The sequence below is a fragment of the Coptis chinensis genome, chromosome 3 (assembly GCF_015680905.1).
Source record: "Coptis chinensis isolate HL-2020 chromosome 3, ASM1568090v1, whole genome shotgun sequence".
Taxonomy (NCBI): Eukaryota; Viridiplantae; Streptophyta; class Magnoliopsida; order Ranunculales; family Ranunculaceae; genus Coptis; species Coptis chinensis.
This window is the reverse complement of record NC_141458.1, coordinates 45,225,839-45,242,002: the sequence shown is the minus strand read 5'-3', so window position 1 is coordinate 45,242,002 and position 16,164 is coordinate 45,225,839. Positions and strand designations below refer to the sequence as shown.

General features: G+C 37.1%; 2 protein-coding genes across 5 annotated transcripts; one reads left to right on the top strand and one right to left on the bottom strand.

Moving 5' to 3' along the window:
• Nucleotides 1-1,968: 1,968 nt before the first annotated feature.
• On the bottom strand, nucleotides 1,969-6,925 carry LOC147509777 (uncharacterized). 4 transcript variants are annotated; one of them, XR_015218608.1, is made up of 9 exons: nucleotides 6,608-6,746; nucleotides 6,252-6,444; nucleotides 6,044-6,142; nucleotides 5,428-5,700; nucleotides 4,913-5,086; nucleotides 4,572-4,759; nucleotides 3,925-4,052; nucleotides 2,594-2,693; nucleotides 1,969-2,397 (listed from the first exon to the last, which is right to left on the bottom strand). XR_015218608.1 is itself a non-coding variant. In XM_086602005.1 (8 exons), exons 1-4 carry the CDS (start codon nucleotides 6,833-6,835, stop codon nucleotides 5,574-5,576), a joined length of 474 nt encoding a protein of 157 aa, XP_086458131.1. In that variant the 5' UTR covers nucleotides 6,836-6,925; the 3' UTR covers nucleotides 2,458-2,693; nucleotides 3,925-4,052; nucleotides 4,572-4,759; nucleotides 4,913-5,086; nucleotides 5,428-5,573. The 4 variants fall into 4 exon arrangements, 1 of the variants encoding a protein (XP_086458131.1); XR_015218606.1 differs by lacking the exon at nucleotides 6,044-6,142; XR_015218607.1 differs by lacking the exon at nucleotides 1,969-2,397 and having other exon boundaries at nucleotides 2,458-2,693.
• Nucleotides 6,782-15,867, top strand: LOC147509776 (phosphatidylinositol-glycan biosynthesis class F-like protein). The gene is made up of 7 exons (XM_086602002.1): nucleotides 6,782-7,116; nucleotides 7,188-7,230; nucleotides 7,305-7,359; nucleotides 7,427-7,475; nucleotides 13,971-14,038; nucleotides 14,194-14,302; nucleotides 15,394-15,867. Exons 1-7 carry the CDS (start codon nucleotides 6,913-6,915, stop codon nucleotides 15,508-15,510), a joined length of 645 nt encoding a protein of 214 aa, XP_086458128.1. The 5' UTR covers nucleotides 6,782-6,912; the 3' UTR covers nucleotides 15,511-15,867.
• The last annotated feature ends 297 nt before the right edge of the window (nucleotides 15,868-16,164 follow it).

The window sequence follows — 16,164 nt, the reverse complement described above, 5'->3', positions numbered from 1 at the left end:
TAGCTTCTCTCTGAGGTCTACCACGTCCTCTTCCTGCTTGACAAGGCATATTTAGATCGTAGCTAAATCTGATACGAACTAATATAATACTAAGTGCGTTAGTTCACAAATAATCAAATAATCGCTCTTTAACCAAGAAACGATGAAATAACTTTTATAAAATCAATGGATGAATCATCACTCTCCTAAGCCTTTAAATAGGCGTTCTAACCCTAAAACAAACAAGCGGTGAGTTCACCGAACCAATCCTACAGAAAAACAAATGAAAACAAAAGATTGTTCTCGTAAAACCTAAAGAAAAGCCCTGAGCGCGTGCGCGCCTGTCAGAAGGGCAAACTAAGCGCGGACGCGCTTTCACCTCTGCTAACACACTCTCCAGACTTTCACGACACCATCATATGCATCAAGGTACTTCTCAGCAAGCACCTGCACTGCATCATATTCTCTACCCACCGGTTCATATATTTATACCAAAATACACTTATACATACTTCAACATTAACTAATTAACTAAATAATAATATCACTATCTTGTCAAAACATATTGTTTGATGGGTTAACTAGTACCCCACACACACACAACTAGATGAGCCAATTAGGATTCCCCCAACTAGATGGGAAATTAGGATCTCCCCCCAATACACATAAAAAAAAACACTGTCAACATACTCGTTAACCCTTGTTTGAATTTCATATAGTTTGCAATCGGTTAATTCTGGGAAACATGTATCAATGAAGGGATGAATGCCATCAATAACTCGTCGGTTGATAGTCCCGAAAGAATAATACAATTACCAGTTATGAACAGTTCGAGCTTGGCACATAACATGCAAATTAATTGACATAAAAATATGGATGGCAAATAGAAAACAGTTCACAGACGCAAGCATTTTCGCCTGTTGGGCACTGTTTGATCACGCATATGAGCACAGTATAACTGAATTTTCGAAGTGACCATGCCTTAGATCAACTCTGCTATCGACAGAATGAGCTTTGGAGATTAACACGAGCGAATTATATTACGGGCCCTGGAAAACTGGGTGAGAATTGCGAATTATATTACCGGAGACAAATGAATTTTGTTTAATTTAAGGATGCATGACAAGGACATTTCAAAGTCCCCTGTTGTTAAATTGTCGTCAACCATTTGACTTACTAGCTCAAGACCTAGCACAATTTTAGAATTCTTTGTTAGAAGAGATTTGTAGGTAAACAATCCCCTTCAGTAAATTGAAAGTTAGATTTGAGTATTAGACCGAGTTCTAGCTACCAGTTTTGCATTGTCTGCTGGACACACTGCATAGAGTTGCACCATGTTTATTATCTGTAGGCAATAAAGCATAGATAATACGATCTTTCTAAAAGTATAAAACCTAGAATGAATAGTGCAGTATTTTCCACTTTCAAACAATAGAAAGAACATTCTCAGTTTACCATGCGAGCTTTGAGAGTGGTTAAGGTGAGCTCATAGTATAAAAACACTCAGATAGTCGGAATTCATGGTACAGGGGCACTGTTGGAGAAAATAACAAAGAGCCTGCTAGGAAGGACTACAGAGGAAAATAAACAGTTAGTTGCCGAGTTTCCAGAGTTTACCTATTTCTCTTGACTCTTGGTGAAAAGAGGCAAAAGACACGAAAGATTGCCAATGAGGAGCCACACCTCTAACGCAAAAGCAGACTTTCTGGACAGAGCATGTCTATTTCTTCTATTGTTGTTACCATGTCAGCTGAAGACCCCAATGTCTTCAAGCCGGCCAATTTTTGAGATCAGCACTGGTCAGCTTATTTATATGAACAATACTTAGTTAGGGAAGAAAGCTAATGGTTGTATTGGTTTTGCTTTGGCCAACAATTCCCTCCATAAGAAAATTAAAAAAGAAAAGGACCTCAGTGGATTGGACATTGCGAAGTTCATAACCACATACTGTTTTTTTTTTTTTTCGATAATCCAACCACATACTGTAACTTCATGGAAAAGGTAATAATTGATTTTAATTAATACGACTACAAGTGAATGTAATCTGGCAAAGTCGACCGGGTATGATACTTACAAGATCTTCCGTAGCTTTTTTTCCAAGCCACTTGAAGGGGTCTGTCCTTTTCTTTATTTCTCCTGGATATTTTGGTTTTGTAACAAGCTAGAACGTCTCCAGGTAATGCTAATAATCGTTATCACATTCATGCAGCGTAGATTGGTGACAGAAAAGTTTGCAGTCACATGTTTTCCACTTTTCATATAACAGTTTTGCAGCAGATCCCTGTAATCCTAGTGATGAAATGTTATATGGAAGAGTTTTGCACTTCAGTCATGAATCTTCTCGGACTCCACACTTGTCTTCAACATGGAATGTTACAGCAATCAGATTTACACTGACACTGGTTGCCTTTGGTACTTCTAGCAAAATAGATAAGATAGTTCAGGCAACTTAATACAGATTAGACTTCACAATTTTCATTTGTACCAGTAACTGTAATGAAATTATGAACAACTTGGTTTTCATACATCTGATAACAACCCAAGAACTTTTAAACAATTAACGTAATTATGCACAAAAGTGGATAAAGTCACAGGCACAGGGATGCTCATTTACTTGGTCTTCTGTTCTCTCACATGTATGAACCACGTATTAATCCAATTGACTGCTTACGTTCCAAAACTCCTTGTCCACTTGGTGCGCCAGGAAGATTCCCCTGTAGTAGAAAGGACATTTAACAGATCAAGACTACTGTTGGCTGGAGATAATTATTCGAGAAAAAAAAAAAGGAAAGAGAAAAAGCTGCATAATATCACGCAAATCATTCAAGTCAAAGTACGAACTGGAGCCCTAGACTGAAGAGATTGTGGAATGCATGTACTGTTGCTGCTCTGGCCATAATTTGGAAACAGAGAAATGAGATTAACTTTGATGGTAAGAAGCCCAATATTGGAGAGTGCAACACAGATTAAACTTACTGCAAACTTGTCCAAATGCGACAACTATAACTCGACTTTTGAATGTTCAGTTCTCAAGTTCTGGGATGTGGGTTCTAGGATCAAGAATGCACCAAGAACTAAGGACTGTATGTGGATTCCCCCGGATCTAAACACAGTCAAGTTAAATACAGATTCTTTGGGCAACCCAGGACCAGCTGGCATTGGCACAAACTATTGGGCCGAGTGCATGGCCATTTTGGAAGGAGTGGAGCTTGCTGTTACTAGAGGTTGGTTCCATCTTTGGATTGAAACAGATTCTGAGGCAGCTGCTGTCGCATTCAAAACTGATAATGTACCTTGGAGAATGCAAGCAAGGTGGCACAACTGCCTCTTACTTGTCCAACATATCAAGATTACAACTACCTTCAGAGAAGCAAACTTCACAGCAGATAGCCTGGCTAAGAGGGGTGCAACTATGAATGATGATGAAGCAATTGTCTGTGAGGGAAAGCCCGATTGGTTATGAAAATGGGAAGGCCCTTACCAAAGCTTTTATAGATTTTAGTATATGTAAACTACACCATTTTTATAAATGGCAGTGGTAGTTACTTGCTTGAATTGGCAAGACCTTAGAGAGTGCAGTCTGTTGCCTCTCTAAACACCTTTTGTAACTTTTTTACTTTTTAATATATTTTAAACTTACCAAGCAAAAAAAAAGGTCAAAGTACGAACTGTTGAATTAATTAACTTTTGCTAGTGGAGGGTGATGTATACCGATTTATTGAGACCGAACATTACTAAACATTACCGATATATGCTTATCTTAATTCCCTTGGACCAGAAACTCCCTCACTTTTTCGGAACGTAAAAGATCAATGATGTTCTTCATTTCATTGGTTTCATGAAGGTCAGTATCTGTATATATTGGTACATCCATAATCCAAATTCATAACATTAGCAAGCAGTCAGGTTTGAAAAATAATTAGGCAATGAAGCTTAGCATCTTACCAGGAGGTGCTTGCTGACTGGTGCTTCCATGGACCATCATCCCTCTAGAGGTTCTCCCAAATGTCAAAAGAAGGCTCAGCAAATTGATTTAGACATTCGCATTGTTTTTCTCCCTTTGGTTGTTTATCCTGAAAGAGAATGAAGCAAATAGAAGGAAAATCGAAACATAGATAAATGAAAATTAAGAGTTGGATGTCCTTAACAAATATTTCCAAAGAAAAAAATAGGACTGTTATACAGACTTAATTTGCAACTTAAAAGTAGAGTTACAGAAAAGGAATGCCAACTTGACAGATTCAGCCAGCATTATACTTGAAGAATTCAAATATGGAAGTTACAAGTGTACACACTAAAGTTTGATTGATGTCATAATAATTTTCTTACAATCTTTCAAGTAATACAAAAATTAATAGTTGCTAATCAGGGGCCCCTAGATCCACCCAGACCAAGAATGAGAGTGTCATTGAGAAGAATAATTTTGAACGACAATTACTAGAAGAACAATTTCCACTCTTTACTCTTTGTACATTGTACCTAGACTAGGAACTTTTTCCCTGGAAGTTAATAATTTTAAAAGTACTACTTCAAGATTAGAGCTGAAGCATTGGAGGAAAAGATAAGAAAATTCTATCAACCAGCATACTCACATTCTATGAAATCTCGTTAGGTTGCGATTGTGGCAAGTATAGCACTCTGAAAAGCACATGTCATGACAACACATATAAGGAGGTTGTCTACTTAAGCCAATGCCTGCACGACTTTCGTCTGATCTGAACATCATCTAAGATTATGTTCTTGTGACAAAACAAGCAAATCAATCCGAAATCTGCAAATACTGAAAACAAAACAAGTGGATAGAAAACTAAAACCTCAAACAATCTTTTAATCTCCGTGAACAAAAAATGTTGACCAAAGCTAGTGTTTTATTATAATATAGTTGCAATCACTAAAAGAAACTGATATCCAAACTACTGCAGGTTATAGATACCTGTTGATTTAGAAGAATTTGGAGCTTTCTTATGAACACGATCCTCACTATGGTGCGTCTGGGAGTCAAGGATACTCTTAATAGATTCTTTGAGCCATATAACCATAAGCTCTGTCCCCTTTCATGTAACCAGATCAACAGCATTGATTTTATTGTCTTCCTCAATAGCCGTATCTGTATTTGTTGGTACATTAATTAACAAAGTCACATGTACTTGCATTCAAAAAATAAATGGCTTCCCAATCGAGGGAAGGAAGCATAGTATCATACGATGAGGTGCTTCCCCACTGGTGCATCCATGGACCATACATTTGGGTGACTTAGATTTGGGCCATACCAAAACTTCGCTCAGTTTTTGTCAGTTCTCAGTATCAGCATTGTGTTTATTGTTTTCCGCAACAGTGGTATCTTGCATTCATTGGTACGTTCATGAAAAATGTGATTGTTTCACTAACAAATACTTGGATTAAAAAATAAATGGCATTCCAATTGAGGAAGGAAGCTTAGTATCATACCAGCAGGAGGTGCTCTCTGACTGGTGTGTCCACGGACCATAGAATTGGGTGGCTGAGCTATAGTATTATCAGCTTCAAACCAATTAACTAGAAGTCCAACCAGAATATGAACATCGCGTCTATCGCTTCCCTCAACAGACATGTCTTCACCAACAAAGTATCAATTCACTACCAAGTACTTCTTGTCTCATGTCAACAGACAGATCACCGTAGCTATTTAGTCTAATTCGCTTATTGGGAAATGCATCGCTATTCTTGTTTTGATTATCCATCCTGCAAAGGTCAGAGAAACAACAGATTCTCACAATCCTACAAACGAAAAAGCATATCTCTTCCAAAGGAAAACCCGAACTGTAGAAATTCAAAACTAAGTAACGACTTGACTATAGCAGATTTCTATGTACTTCCGCTCAGACCCATTTTTCCTTCCTAGATTTGTTTTGTCCTTCACATTCATTTCGCGAAAAAGATATATCCTAGACATTCTTGAATTAGAAAAAAGTAACAAAAGGATTTAATTATCCCCCAGAATATAGAAACTAATACATTGTTCTACGGGTGATATTACACTGGTTGCTTAATTGGTGTTTATTTGTTGCTTAAAACCCCACTTGACCTGTTTTATTTACTCAACAGAGTGAACATTCAACAAGATTAATTTTGCCCAACGTGGTGATTGACATTTGCGTTGTTGTTCTCCTTCTGAATGTTTACCCTAAAAGAGAATGGAGAAAATAGAAAAAAAAAATAAAAAAAATTGATAGAATTCAAGATATGTTACAAACAAAAACAATGGAAGTCTCCAATTTCAGCAGCATACTTACATTCTATGAAATCTCACTAGGTTGAGAATGTAGCAAGTATAGCAGTCTGGAAAGCGCGTGTTATGATCATGCAAATAAGCAGGTTGTCTAGTTAAGCAGTTGAGGGGGAAGCAATGCCCGCACGACTTTCTTCTGATCTGAACATCATCTGAGATTATGTTCTTGTGACAATACAAGCACATCGATCTGAAATCTGCAAATATTTAAAACAAAACATGTGTAGATAAAATTTAAATCTCAAACAAGCTTTTAATCTCAGTGAACACTAAGGGTTAATCAAAACTAGTGTGATATCATAATACAGGAAAGGCAATCACTAAAAAAAAACAAATATTCAAAGTAGTGCATGTCAGTACCTGTCGGTTTAAAAGAATTTGAAGCTTTTCGATGAAGGTGTCCCTGGGAGTCAAGGTCGCTCTGAATAGATGTTTTGACTTTTGAGCCATTCAACCAGATCATCAGCATTGAGTTTATCATTGTCCTCAACAGCCGTATCTGTAAATATTGGTACATTAACAAAGTCTTATATCATTCGCATTTACTTGCATTTGAAAAATAATTGACCGTACATTTGGTTGGACCATACATAGCCCGTGTGGGACAGTCTTGATATAATCTAATTAATTTATACTGTTCCTGCAATTGGGAAGGTAGCAGCATCATGGCTTCATCGAATAGCCGAGACATAACCGTTTCCACTGCGTTTTTACTATCTCTAACAACTTCTTTTTACGTGGCCCACAACATCTACTCCATCAATCTCATTTCACACCCAATTCCTACACTTGCTCTCATCTCTTTGGTTCAAACGCCGATTACGATTTTACTATTCAGTCTCCTCAGACAGAATCCTCAACAATGCTCGGTATGTTTTTTTCTTTTTGTTTTGTTTCTTCCATTATTTTATTCACATTTTAAATGGTGACCTTTTAACAGTATTGGAAAGCAGTATTGCGAGGAGTACTCGGACTTCCCATTGGTGGGTTTTTATTCTTACAATTTATTTATATTTAAACTAGTTGAATTTTGTACAAGAGTTTTGGATTATTGCAGGGGCTTTCTTAATGGCTTTTGGTGCAATTGTTCTGGGAGCTCCTATCGGAATTCAGTAAGTTTATTATTTGTTAACAAAGTATTAACAAACCACCTTTGTTAATACTTAAATGTGTTGACAGGTACCTGGAAAAGACTATTTACTGGTCCCTTCTAATGTCAGTGTTCACTGTGAGTATTAAACTCAGAAGACTCTGACAGATTACTTTTAATACTTAGATGCTGCTTGGGTTCTTAGCATTTTAGTGATTTCATAAATTTTACTTATTTTTTATGCTTAATGATATATACTGGTTTGAGGGAGGTCCTCAATAAACGCTAGGAAGCGTTCATTGTGAACTTTCAAGCAGCCAATTCCAGTTAAAGATAAGTTGCCCAAAGTGATGATCTCAGCGTTGTGCTCTAGCTACTATCCACACTCATATACTTGTCTTTCTGTATCTATGACGATCTTCTCTATGGATAGGCACCATTCTTAATAAGTAGACACCATATAGTTTCTAGTATTTCAGAGAATCCAACATAAAGCATAAGGGATTATCTTCCAGACTAGTCCCCATAGCCCTTTGATTTACTCCTTGACCAATTTAGGAAGATGCCTTTGAATTACGTTGCAGATTGGAGACAATGTTGCTGTTGAACTCGGAAGATGGGAGTCCCATATCTGGTTTGACACAGTGCAGTGATCAAATAGATGAAGGGTTGATTCTCTTCTACCCCGCAAAGTATGCATCTGTTTGGAATTATCATTCCTTGGTGTCTTAGAATGTTAATGGTGATTTCGTACATTTTCCATCCAAAAAATATGCATGTTGCATATATTCTTACTTTCATGGAACAACTTTTGTTTTTCAGTTTCACCCGGTTCGGCGAGGTTCTGTTCGGTTTTCCGGTTTTCCAGTTTTTTTTAACAGCCCTACATATATATTGAAGTTTGATGCATTTCTCTGTGACTACTTCCCTAATATAGTAGAAGTCAACTCCTATATGTTTTGTGCGACTGTGAAATACTGGATTCATAGAAAGAGATATGGCGCTGACATTGTCACAAAGCAATAACAGTGTTTCTGAAAGATAGATATGCAGGTCTTTCATGAGAATTGATAGCCAATAAAGTTCAGCTGCTGTGTATGCCAGAGATCTGTACTCAGACTCTGCTGAGGATCTGGAAATCGTTGGTTGCTTTTTAGAACTCCAATTGATAGGGCTTGAGCCATAGAATACTGAGTAGCCACTTGTTGATATCCTGGTGTCTGGACACCCAGCCCAGTCTGAGTCAGAGAAGGCTGTAATAGTTCTGTAGACTTTAGTAAGCCGAATACCATGAGTAATGGATCCTTTAACAAAGCGCAATATCCTTTTTACAGCAGCCATATGAGTTGTTCTTGGTGTTTGCATATACTGACACACTTGGTTAACTGCGTATGCTAGGTCTGGTCTTGTCCAAATGAGATACTGTAATGACACCCAACAATTGACCTTAAAAGAGAAGGATCAGAGATAATATCACCTGTGAAATTATCGAGCTTGGTAGCAGTTGCACATGGAGCGGAGCATGGTTTTGCATCTAGCCTGTGTGCCTTTTGGAGAACTACCAATGCGTATAGATAGATTGAGATAGAACGAAGCCCTTAGCTGTTCTCTGTACTTCCATGCCTAGGAAGAAATGGATGTCACCGAGATCTTTCATTGCAAAATGTTGACTCAACTGCTTGATGATTGCTTGACAATATGGGGTTGAGCTTGTAAGTAGGATGTCATCAACGTACACCAAGATGTAAGTTATAGAATCTTTCGCTGCTCTTACAAATAGAGAAGGATCTGGTTTTGCTGGAACAAATCCATATTTGATTAGAGCTCTCATTAACTTCTCATACCAAGATCTCAGAGCCTATTTTGAACCATATAATGATTTGTGTAGCTTGCAGACATGAGTAGGCTTAGCTGGATCAACAAAGCCAAGAGGCTGCGTCATGTACATAGTTTCCTTGAGATCACCATGTAGAAACGCATTGGAGTCATCCAATTGCCTAACTCCCCAATCATTATGAACTGCAATAGTGAGAATTAACCTTAATAGTAGTTGACTTTGCAACAGGACTATAGGTTTCTATAAAATTAACTCCCTCTTCCTGGTGGTATCCCATGGCAGCTAATCTTGCCTTGAACTTATCAATTGTACGATCTGATTTCTCTTTCAATCGAAAAACTCATTTGTTGCCCACCAAGTAGAGAGAAGGATGATATGGAACCAAATCCCAAGTGTTGTTTTGCAGTAAGGCATTGTACATTCAGTTGTCATGGCCTCTCTCCAGTTCTTGTCTTCTACAGCTTGCGTGTAGCATGTAGGAACCTTGACTTGAGAATTTGATAAGGAAATGTAAGCAGAAATGGGATGTTTAGAAGCTGTGTAGACTTTCTTTTTGTAAATTCCCATTTTGGATCTTGTAGACATTGAGTTAATTGATGAGTCAGGTGGATGACTAGATTGAGAATTTCTGTTCTTAGACCTTGTAACCATAGTGTGAGGAATGGATTTTGATGTTTGAGTGATAGGTTGAGTTGATAAAGGAAGAAGTGTTAGGTGTGTCAGAAGTAAGAGAATTGTCAGTCTTCAAAATAAGAAACTATGTCAGACTGAGAGGTAAGAGGAGCTATTTGTTGAGGAGGAGTAAAGTGTGGATTTGAAGATATGCATGATGAAGAAAGAGTTTTGAGATTTTTCCGAAGACAGGACCAGTAAGGAGTGTGGGAACAAGAATTTTTGTTGTGGATGGAATAGAGGGAATGGAAGTAGCAGTAGAAATTTTGAAAGGAAATGAGTTTTCATTAAAAATGGCATGCCTGCTAATATAGATTCTACCAGGAGTAGGATCTAAACATTGATAGCCTTTGTGATCAGGACTATACCCAATAAAAACACATTCCTTGCTTCTAGCCTGTAGCTTGTTTGTTGTGTAAGGTTTTAACCAAGGAAAACATGAGCAGCCATATACCTTAAAAAAGGTGTAGTTGGATGAAACATTGAATAATTTTTGTAAAGGTGATTGATATGAAAGAAATGGTGTAGGTGTTCTATTGATGAGATATACACATGTTTGAAAAACTTGGAGCCAGAATTTTGGTGGAACATTTCTCTGGGCTATTAAAGTTCTGTCCATTTCAGTGATGTGTCTATGTTTTTGCTCAGCTATCCTGTTTTGTTCAGGTGTGTATGGACAAGAATACTGATTAGAAATACCATGACTATGCAAGAAGAACTTGAAACTCTTACTTAAGTACTCACCCCCTCCATCTGACCTGAGAGTGTTAATCTTACACTCTGTCAAGTTTTCTACATTTACTTTAAATAATTGAAAAAAAAACATTCAAGAGATCAGATATATGAAACAAAGGAAAAATCCAAGTGAATTTTGAGTAATCATCAATAAAAGAAACATAGTATGAATATCCCACATAAGATGATATTGAGGAGGGTCCCCACAAATCAGAATGTATCAACTCAAGAGGTTTAGTAGAAGTACATTGAGACAAAGAAAAAGAGAGTTAAATACTCTTGCCAAACCAACAGGCATTACAGAATTCAACTTTATTACATGATGAAATAGGTATATGATGATCATTCAGAATTTTCTCCAAAATGGGAAATGAAGGATGCCCTGTCCTTTGATGCCAAATAGATTATGATGCTTTTTCAGCACTGAAGGCAGTACAAATGCAGTTTGAGTAGAGGGATGAGACGAAGAGTGCAACAACTTTGATGAATGCTTGAATGTCATGGGATAGAGTCCATTTCTATGATTCCCTTGGAAAAGAGTCTTTCCTGTGTTGTTGTCCTTGACGTAGAAAGAAGATGGAGTAAATGAATTGAACAATCAATATCATTTGTAAATTTGTGAACAGACAATAAGTTTTGTGAGATGGAAGGCACATGAAGAATATCTTTGAATTTAAAGCGTGAGTGTGGTGTGTGAAAAATTGAATTTCCTATATGAGAGATAGACAGACCTTGACCATCGCCTCTGACAACCTTGTCATGCCCAGCATAATCATTAGAAATCATCAGATTGCTCAAATCAGGTGTGAGATGATTATTTGCTCCTGTATCTGCTATCCAACTTGATTCATGACCAGAGAAACTTGGATAACTTGAAGTGTACGAAGTAGAGCTTTGACCATATTCATAGTTGTAGCTAGGCTGTGAGAAGTGATTGGATTGAGCTTCATAATCATTGTTGCTGTTGTAGTTAGAAGCCATTGCTTGAAGTTTCACTGGTGGAATTCTTCCTTGGTAAGCATAGTCCATCCTGTTATAACTTATAACAATCAACTGCAGTATGATTGTTCTTTCCACAAATTTGACAGATTACCCTTCAGTTCTGAGAAGACGGAAAGGAGCTATGCTCTCTTGTTTCATCACTAGTACTGGAACTTGAACCTGATCCTCTCATTGGATTGAAATTGCTAGATCCTCTTCCATTATAGTTTCTGCCTCTACTGATATAAACATGTCCTCTTCCTCGTTGATAAGATAACCTCTACAACGATTTTCTGAAGAATGTCCTTGATTGAAGTTTGCTGCTAAGGCTTGAGGCACTGTTTACACCCCCAATTTCAAAAAACTTGTTCCAACGGGGATTGTAAAGCGTAGGTAATAAGCTAATAGCTAATAGAGGGAGTGGGGAATTCCCCACTTGGATACAAGTTGTTAAAAAGTTTGGGCGCACGAATTTAAAATATGTTCGAACATCACTTGGAGTGACGTCTGAGTTTAAAATTCAAATTTTTTAACACTTTTCCATTGGGGATTATAGAGAGTGAATATTTATAATATAAACATTAGTGTGCAATTGGACTTGTAAAATCCTAATGGCACCTAGGTGGAGCCTATGTGGAGGTGTAATTTTACACCCGCCATTGGAGATGCCCTAATGACAATTGTCTAGCTTGCACATTAATTTCCTCACTTAAGAGTAAACCATACAACTCATCAAATGTAACTTCTTCTGCCCTGAGACGAATATAAGTACTGAATGCATCATATTCATGTGTGAGCCCATTCAACACGTGTGACCAGGTCACCATCACTGGTTGGACTACCAGCAGCCATAAGTGAATCAGATAGCTCTTTTATTTTTTGCAGATACTCAGACATAGATTGATTTCCTTTCTTAACAATCTGAAGTTTGGTTTTGAACTGATGGATATGTGACCTTGAAGACATAGCAAATCACTTCTCCAAAACAAGACAAAGTTCTCTTGATGTAGATGAACCAATCGCATATGGTGAGATTCCTTCTGAAATCGTGGCGTTAAACCAAATGAGTAATGTTTGATCTGTTTTTAACCAAGAAAGATACTCTGGATTGACAGTTGTTGATGTTGAAGTAGAATCACTGGGTAGAAATTGATTTGGAATAGATCTTGATCCATCAATGAAGTGTAACAAATTGTTACTACGAAGAACAGGCATGAAAAGTGATTTCCAGAGCAAATAATTTTCTCTTGTAAGCTTGATCGGTATAAAGTGACTAATATTAACTGAAGTCATTGAAGGAGTTTGATTCATTGTTGAAGACAATTGATTTGTTGCTAAAGAAGAAGCAGTAGTTTGGGATTGAATATTCATTTCAAGATTTGAGGATATATCTCTAAGACCGAATTACGAAAAACAAGATTTGATTCTACTCAATTTAATTTAAAACCCTAACCAGATGAAATTGAAATTGAAGAATTAAACAATGAAAATTGAATGAACAAGTAAAGAAATTGACTTATGAATTGACAGATTTGAGAAATGAGATTGAGTAAAAGTGAGAACTTAGCTTGCTGAAGCTTTATCACCATTGTTAATGGTAGTTGATCTTAGAATTATTTTTTCTCTTTTGAGCTTGCAGCTCCGATACCATATTTAAGATGAGAGAAAGAAGAATTTATTCTCACAAGAATTCTATTGCATTTTGCACTATTTATATACAACAATGTGTACAGCTGTCAAGGATTCTGTTAGTTACAATTGTGAGCTTGTTGTAACTGATTTGCTGATGTGGAGATTCTAGAATCATCTGTCGTAACTGATTTACTGACGTGGACATTTCTGGAGTCTTCTGTTGTTCTCTGATTACATGGAAGAACAATGGCTATCTAAGCATTTTGTGGATAATGAGAATGTTAAAATAAGATGTTCTTAAACTTAATGTAGCAAAAATGAGGATACTAAGATGGATGATTCATTAGACAAGGAAGTAATAGGTATAGGCTGAGGGAATGTCGATTGACATGTAGCCAGGAATGAGTGCATTCAAAAAGGTGCAGTTGTCGTACTCCAGTATAGTATAGGCTGAGGGAATGTCGATTGACATGTAGCCATGTAGGCTGTAGAAACTCCAGTTAGAAAGAGCAGAGACTGAAGTTTCTAAAAGAGAAAAAGGCAGCAGAAGAGGACATCGACTGGGATGGTGGGAAATAAATCTGACGAAGAAAGCTTTTGCTAAAGAAACAGTGCTTTCGGAAAAGATTGAATTGAGGAACAAAATCAGTGGCTCATATAATTTGCAAATTTTCATGAAATAAACCCTAAATATAATATAATATATTAATAATTTTATTATTATAATTATTATTAAAAAAGAAAAAACAAGCCTTTTAAATTTGGTGGTTTTGCAGTTTGTCCCAGCAGCTTCTGTTTATGGCTCATCATGGAAGGATTGGCAACGTCTATTTGCCAATACAAAGTGAGTGTGCAGTGTTGATGAAATATTATTACTTATCTGAAAAGAGAAAAAGACTTTTAAGAGAATCTAATGCTTTACGTTTTGATAAGAGTCAGTTTCAGTTATTGTTTATTACTGTATGATTTCCGCTGCTGATGGAGTATATATTGTTTTAGGCCTACTGGAAGTCTTGAGTATATAATCTGCATACCAGCACATGGAGCTATTATAGGAGCTTGGCTTGGAGCTTGGCCTATGCCACTTGATTGGGAGAGGCCATGGCAGGTATCTTTCCTCACTAGGGATCATAATGGCAACTTCTTTTTATAGCGAAGCTTGCGTCAAATACAGTTGTCTTTGCCGATCTTTAGCTTTATATTTTGTCCATGCTAAGTTGATAATGCAATGTTTGATGGTCCACTAGTAACAAACATGTGCTGCTTGAGTCTCCAAAACCTGTCTGACTTCCGTGACTGCGTTATTGTTTTTTTTTTTTTTTTATTGGTAAAATGAGAATTTCTATTGAGAAAAACTATTACACGAAGAAGGATGAGATATCCTACAAATCCAAAAAACAAAAAGAATAACTACAAATCCTGCATTATTGTTTGTATTGCAATCAACAGAACAATCTTTTGGATGGAATAGAAAATCCTTTAAGTGGTGGCAAAATGAGATACGTCTGCAGAAGGGATTGGTTGTGACTCCACTAGTCACCGGTTATGTTCCTGTGTAAGTAAACTTGTAATGTGTAGAAGATCATTAATCATTTCAATCTGTAGGCTTTATTGGTCAAGATAAAGGCTGAAACTTGAAAATCACGTAAACTGCCTTGGATTTTAATGAATCTGCCATCCTTTTGACCCAATATTGGTTCTGTAATATGGCATAGCTCATAGTTGTGCGTTCAAATAAGATGGACTTGGCTAATCTCAGGGCTGTATATCGATTGACGTTTCATCTGAGACCAGTCTCAAAGACATTCTGATGAGAGCTAAGATAAAACTTCCTTGTCTGGTTCTCATTTCATCATATAATATGGACTTGTCTGATCCTGGGGCAATGTAGTTTTTAGTACGCCCCTCTCTAACACCAAGCTGATCAGATTTTGCAGCTCTTGTTACTTGGACAGTTGAATCTTTCTAACAGCTTGTTGGTGTGAGTTTAAAGAAAGGACCTTATAAAAACTGTAGAATCCTTGGATCAGTCAATCCAATATCTTTTCAAACTATAGTGGTTAGTTGATCTTTATTACCTTTGTTATTGATCAGCAAACTAACTAGATATATGTTTGTTTGTTTTTTTTGATAAAAAAGTAAATATTCAACAATTTAGATATTTGTTACAGATAGTATAACAATTGTTTCTATTTGTAGGAGTGGCCAATTTGTGTCAGTTATGGAGCAGTGGCTGGGTACACTGTCGGAATGGTGGTGTCCATGGGATTCGTACTTGTACTTGGTAAAAGACAACGGCATGTCAAAAACGATTGACGGAATAATAGTCTCTTATATGCACGTGTTTCTAACTCCTTACCAGATAGGTCTCGAATTTTTGGATACTGAATAGCTCCCTCTACTTCCACTGAGCTTTTGAATGGGTTGTGACGCTTACAGGCCATGTACGATCATTTTGGTCTGGACTCTGCAGAATGGTTGGAAGCCACTTTAAATTGTAAAACCAAGCTGAAAATTTAGTTTTTTTGTCTTCAGTGCAGTTTGGTCATCATTATGGTTTTGTGCAGACGTTCTGCTTTTCTGAATTTTAGTTAAATGTAAAACACCATAGGAAAAGCAATTGAAAAGAGTTGGAATGCGCCTACAGATCAAGCATTTTTTTTAAAGCAAGAACTTGCAGCATTGCAGCTGCTATGCATGTAAATAGTCTTCTTTTCTCCGTAAATCTTGGTTGCTTATAGTTCTGTAGAAGACACCCACCAGTTTGACCATTTTGTTGTTGGATCCCAGGGAAAAGTTTCGTTAGATTTGACCGATGCTGAATATCCGGGGCCGCAGCAGCTTCAGGCATCGTCCACTTGATTGAACTAAAGTTCAACAGGCCTTGCAGTGGAGGCCGTTCTGACTTCTGAGCATTGATCTGCAGCTGTAGTTTCTTCCCTTCAAAATCGTGAACGTCTTAGTTATTGT

Coding starts and splice junctions, on each gene's coding strand:
- LOC147509777 (XM_086602005.1), bottom strand. Junction 6,445..6,607: donor AAATTCTTTTAAACCGACAG/GTACTGACATGC, acceptor AAATATTTGCAG/ATTTCAGATCGATGTGCTTG. Junction 5,701..6,251: donor CTAGTGAGATTTCATAGAAT/GTAAGTATGCTG, acceptor TGACCTTTGCAG/GATGGATAATCAAAACAAGA.
- LOC147509776 (XM_086602002.1), top strand. CDS start 6,913: ATGGCTTCATCGAATAGCCGAGACATAACCGTTTCCACTGCGTTTTTA. Junction 7,231..7,304: donor AGTACTCGGACTTCCCATTG/GTGGGTTTTTAT, acceptor GGATTATTGCAG/GGGCTTTCTTAATGGCTTTT. Junction 14,039..14,193: donor CGTCTATTTGCCAATACAAA/GTGAGTGTGCAG, acceptor ATATTGTTTTAG/GCCTACTGGAAGTCTTGAGT.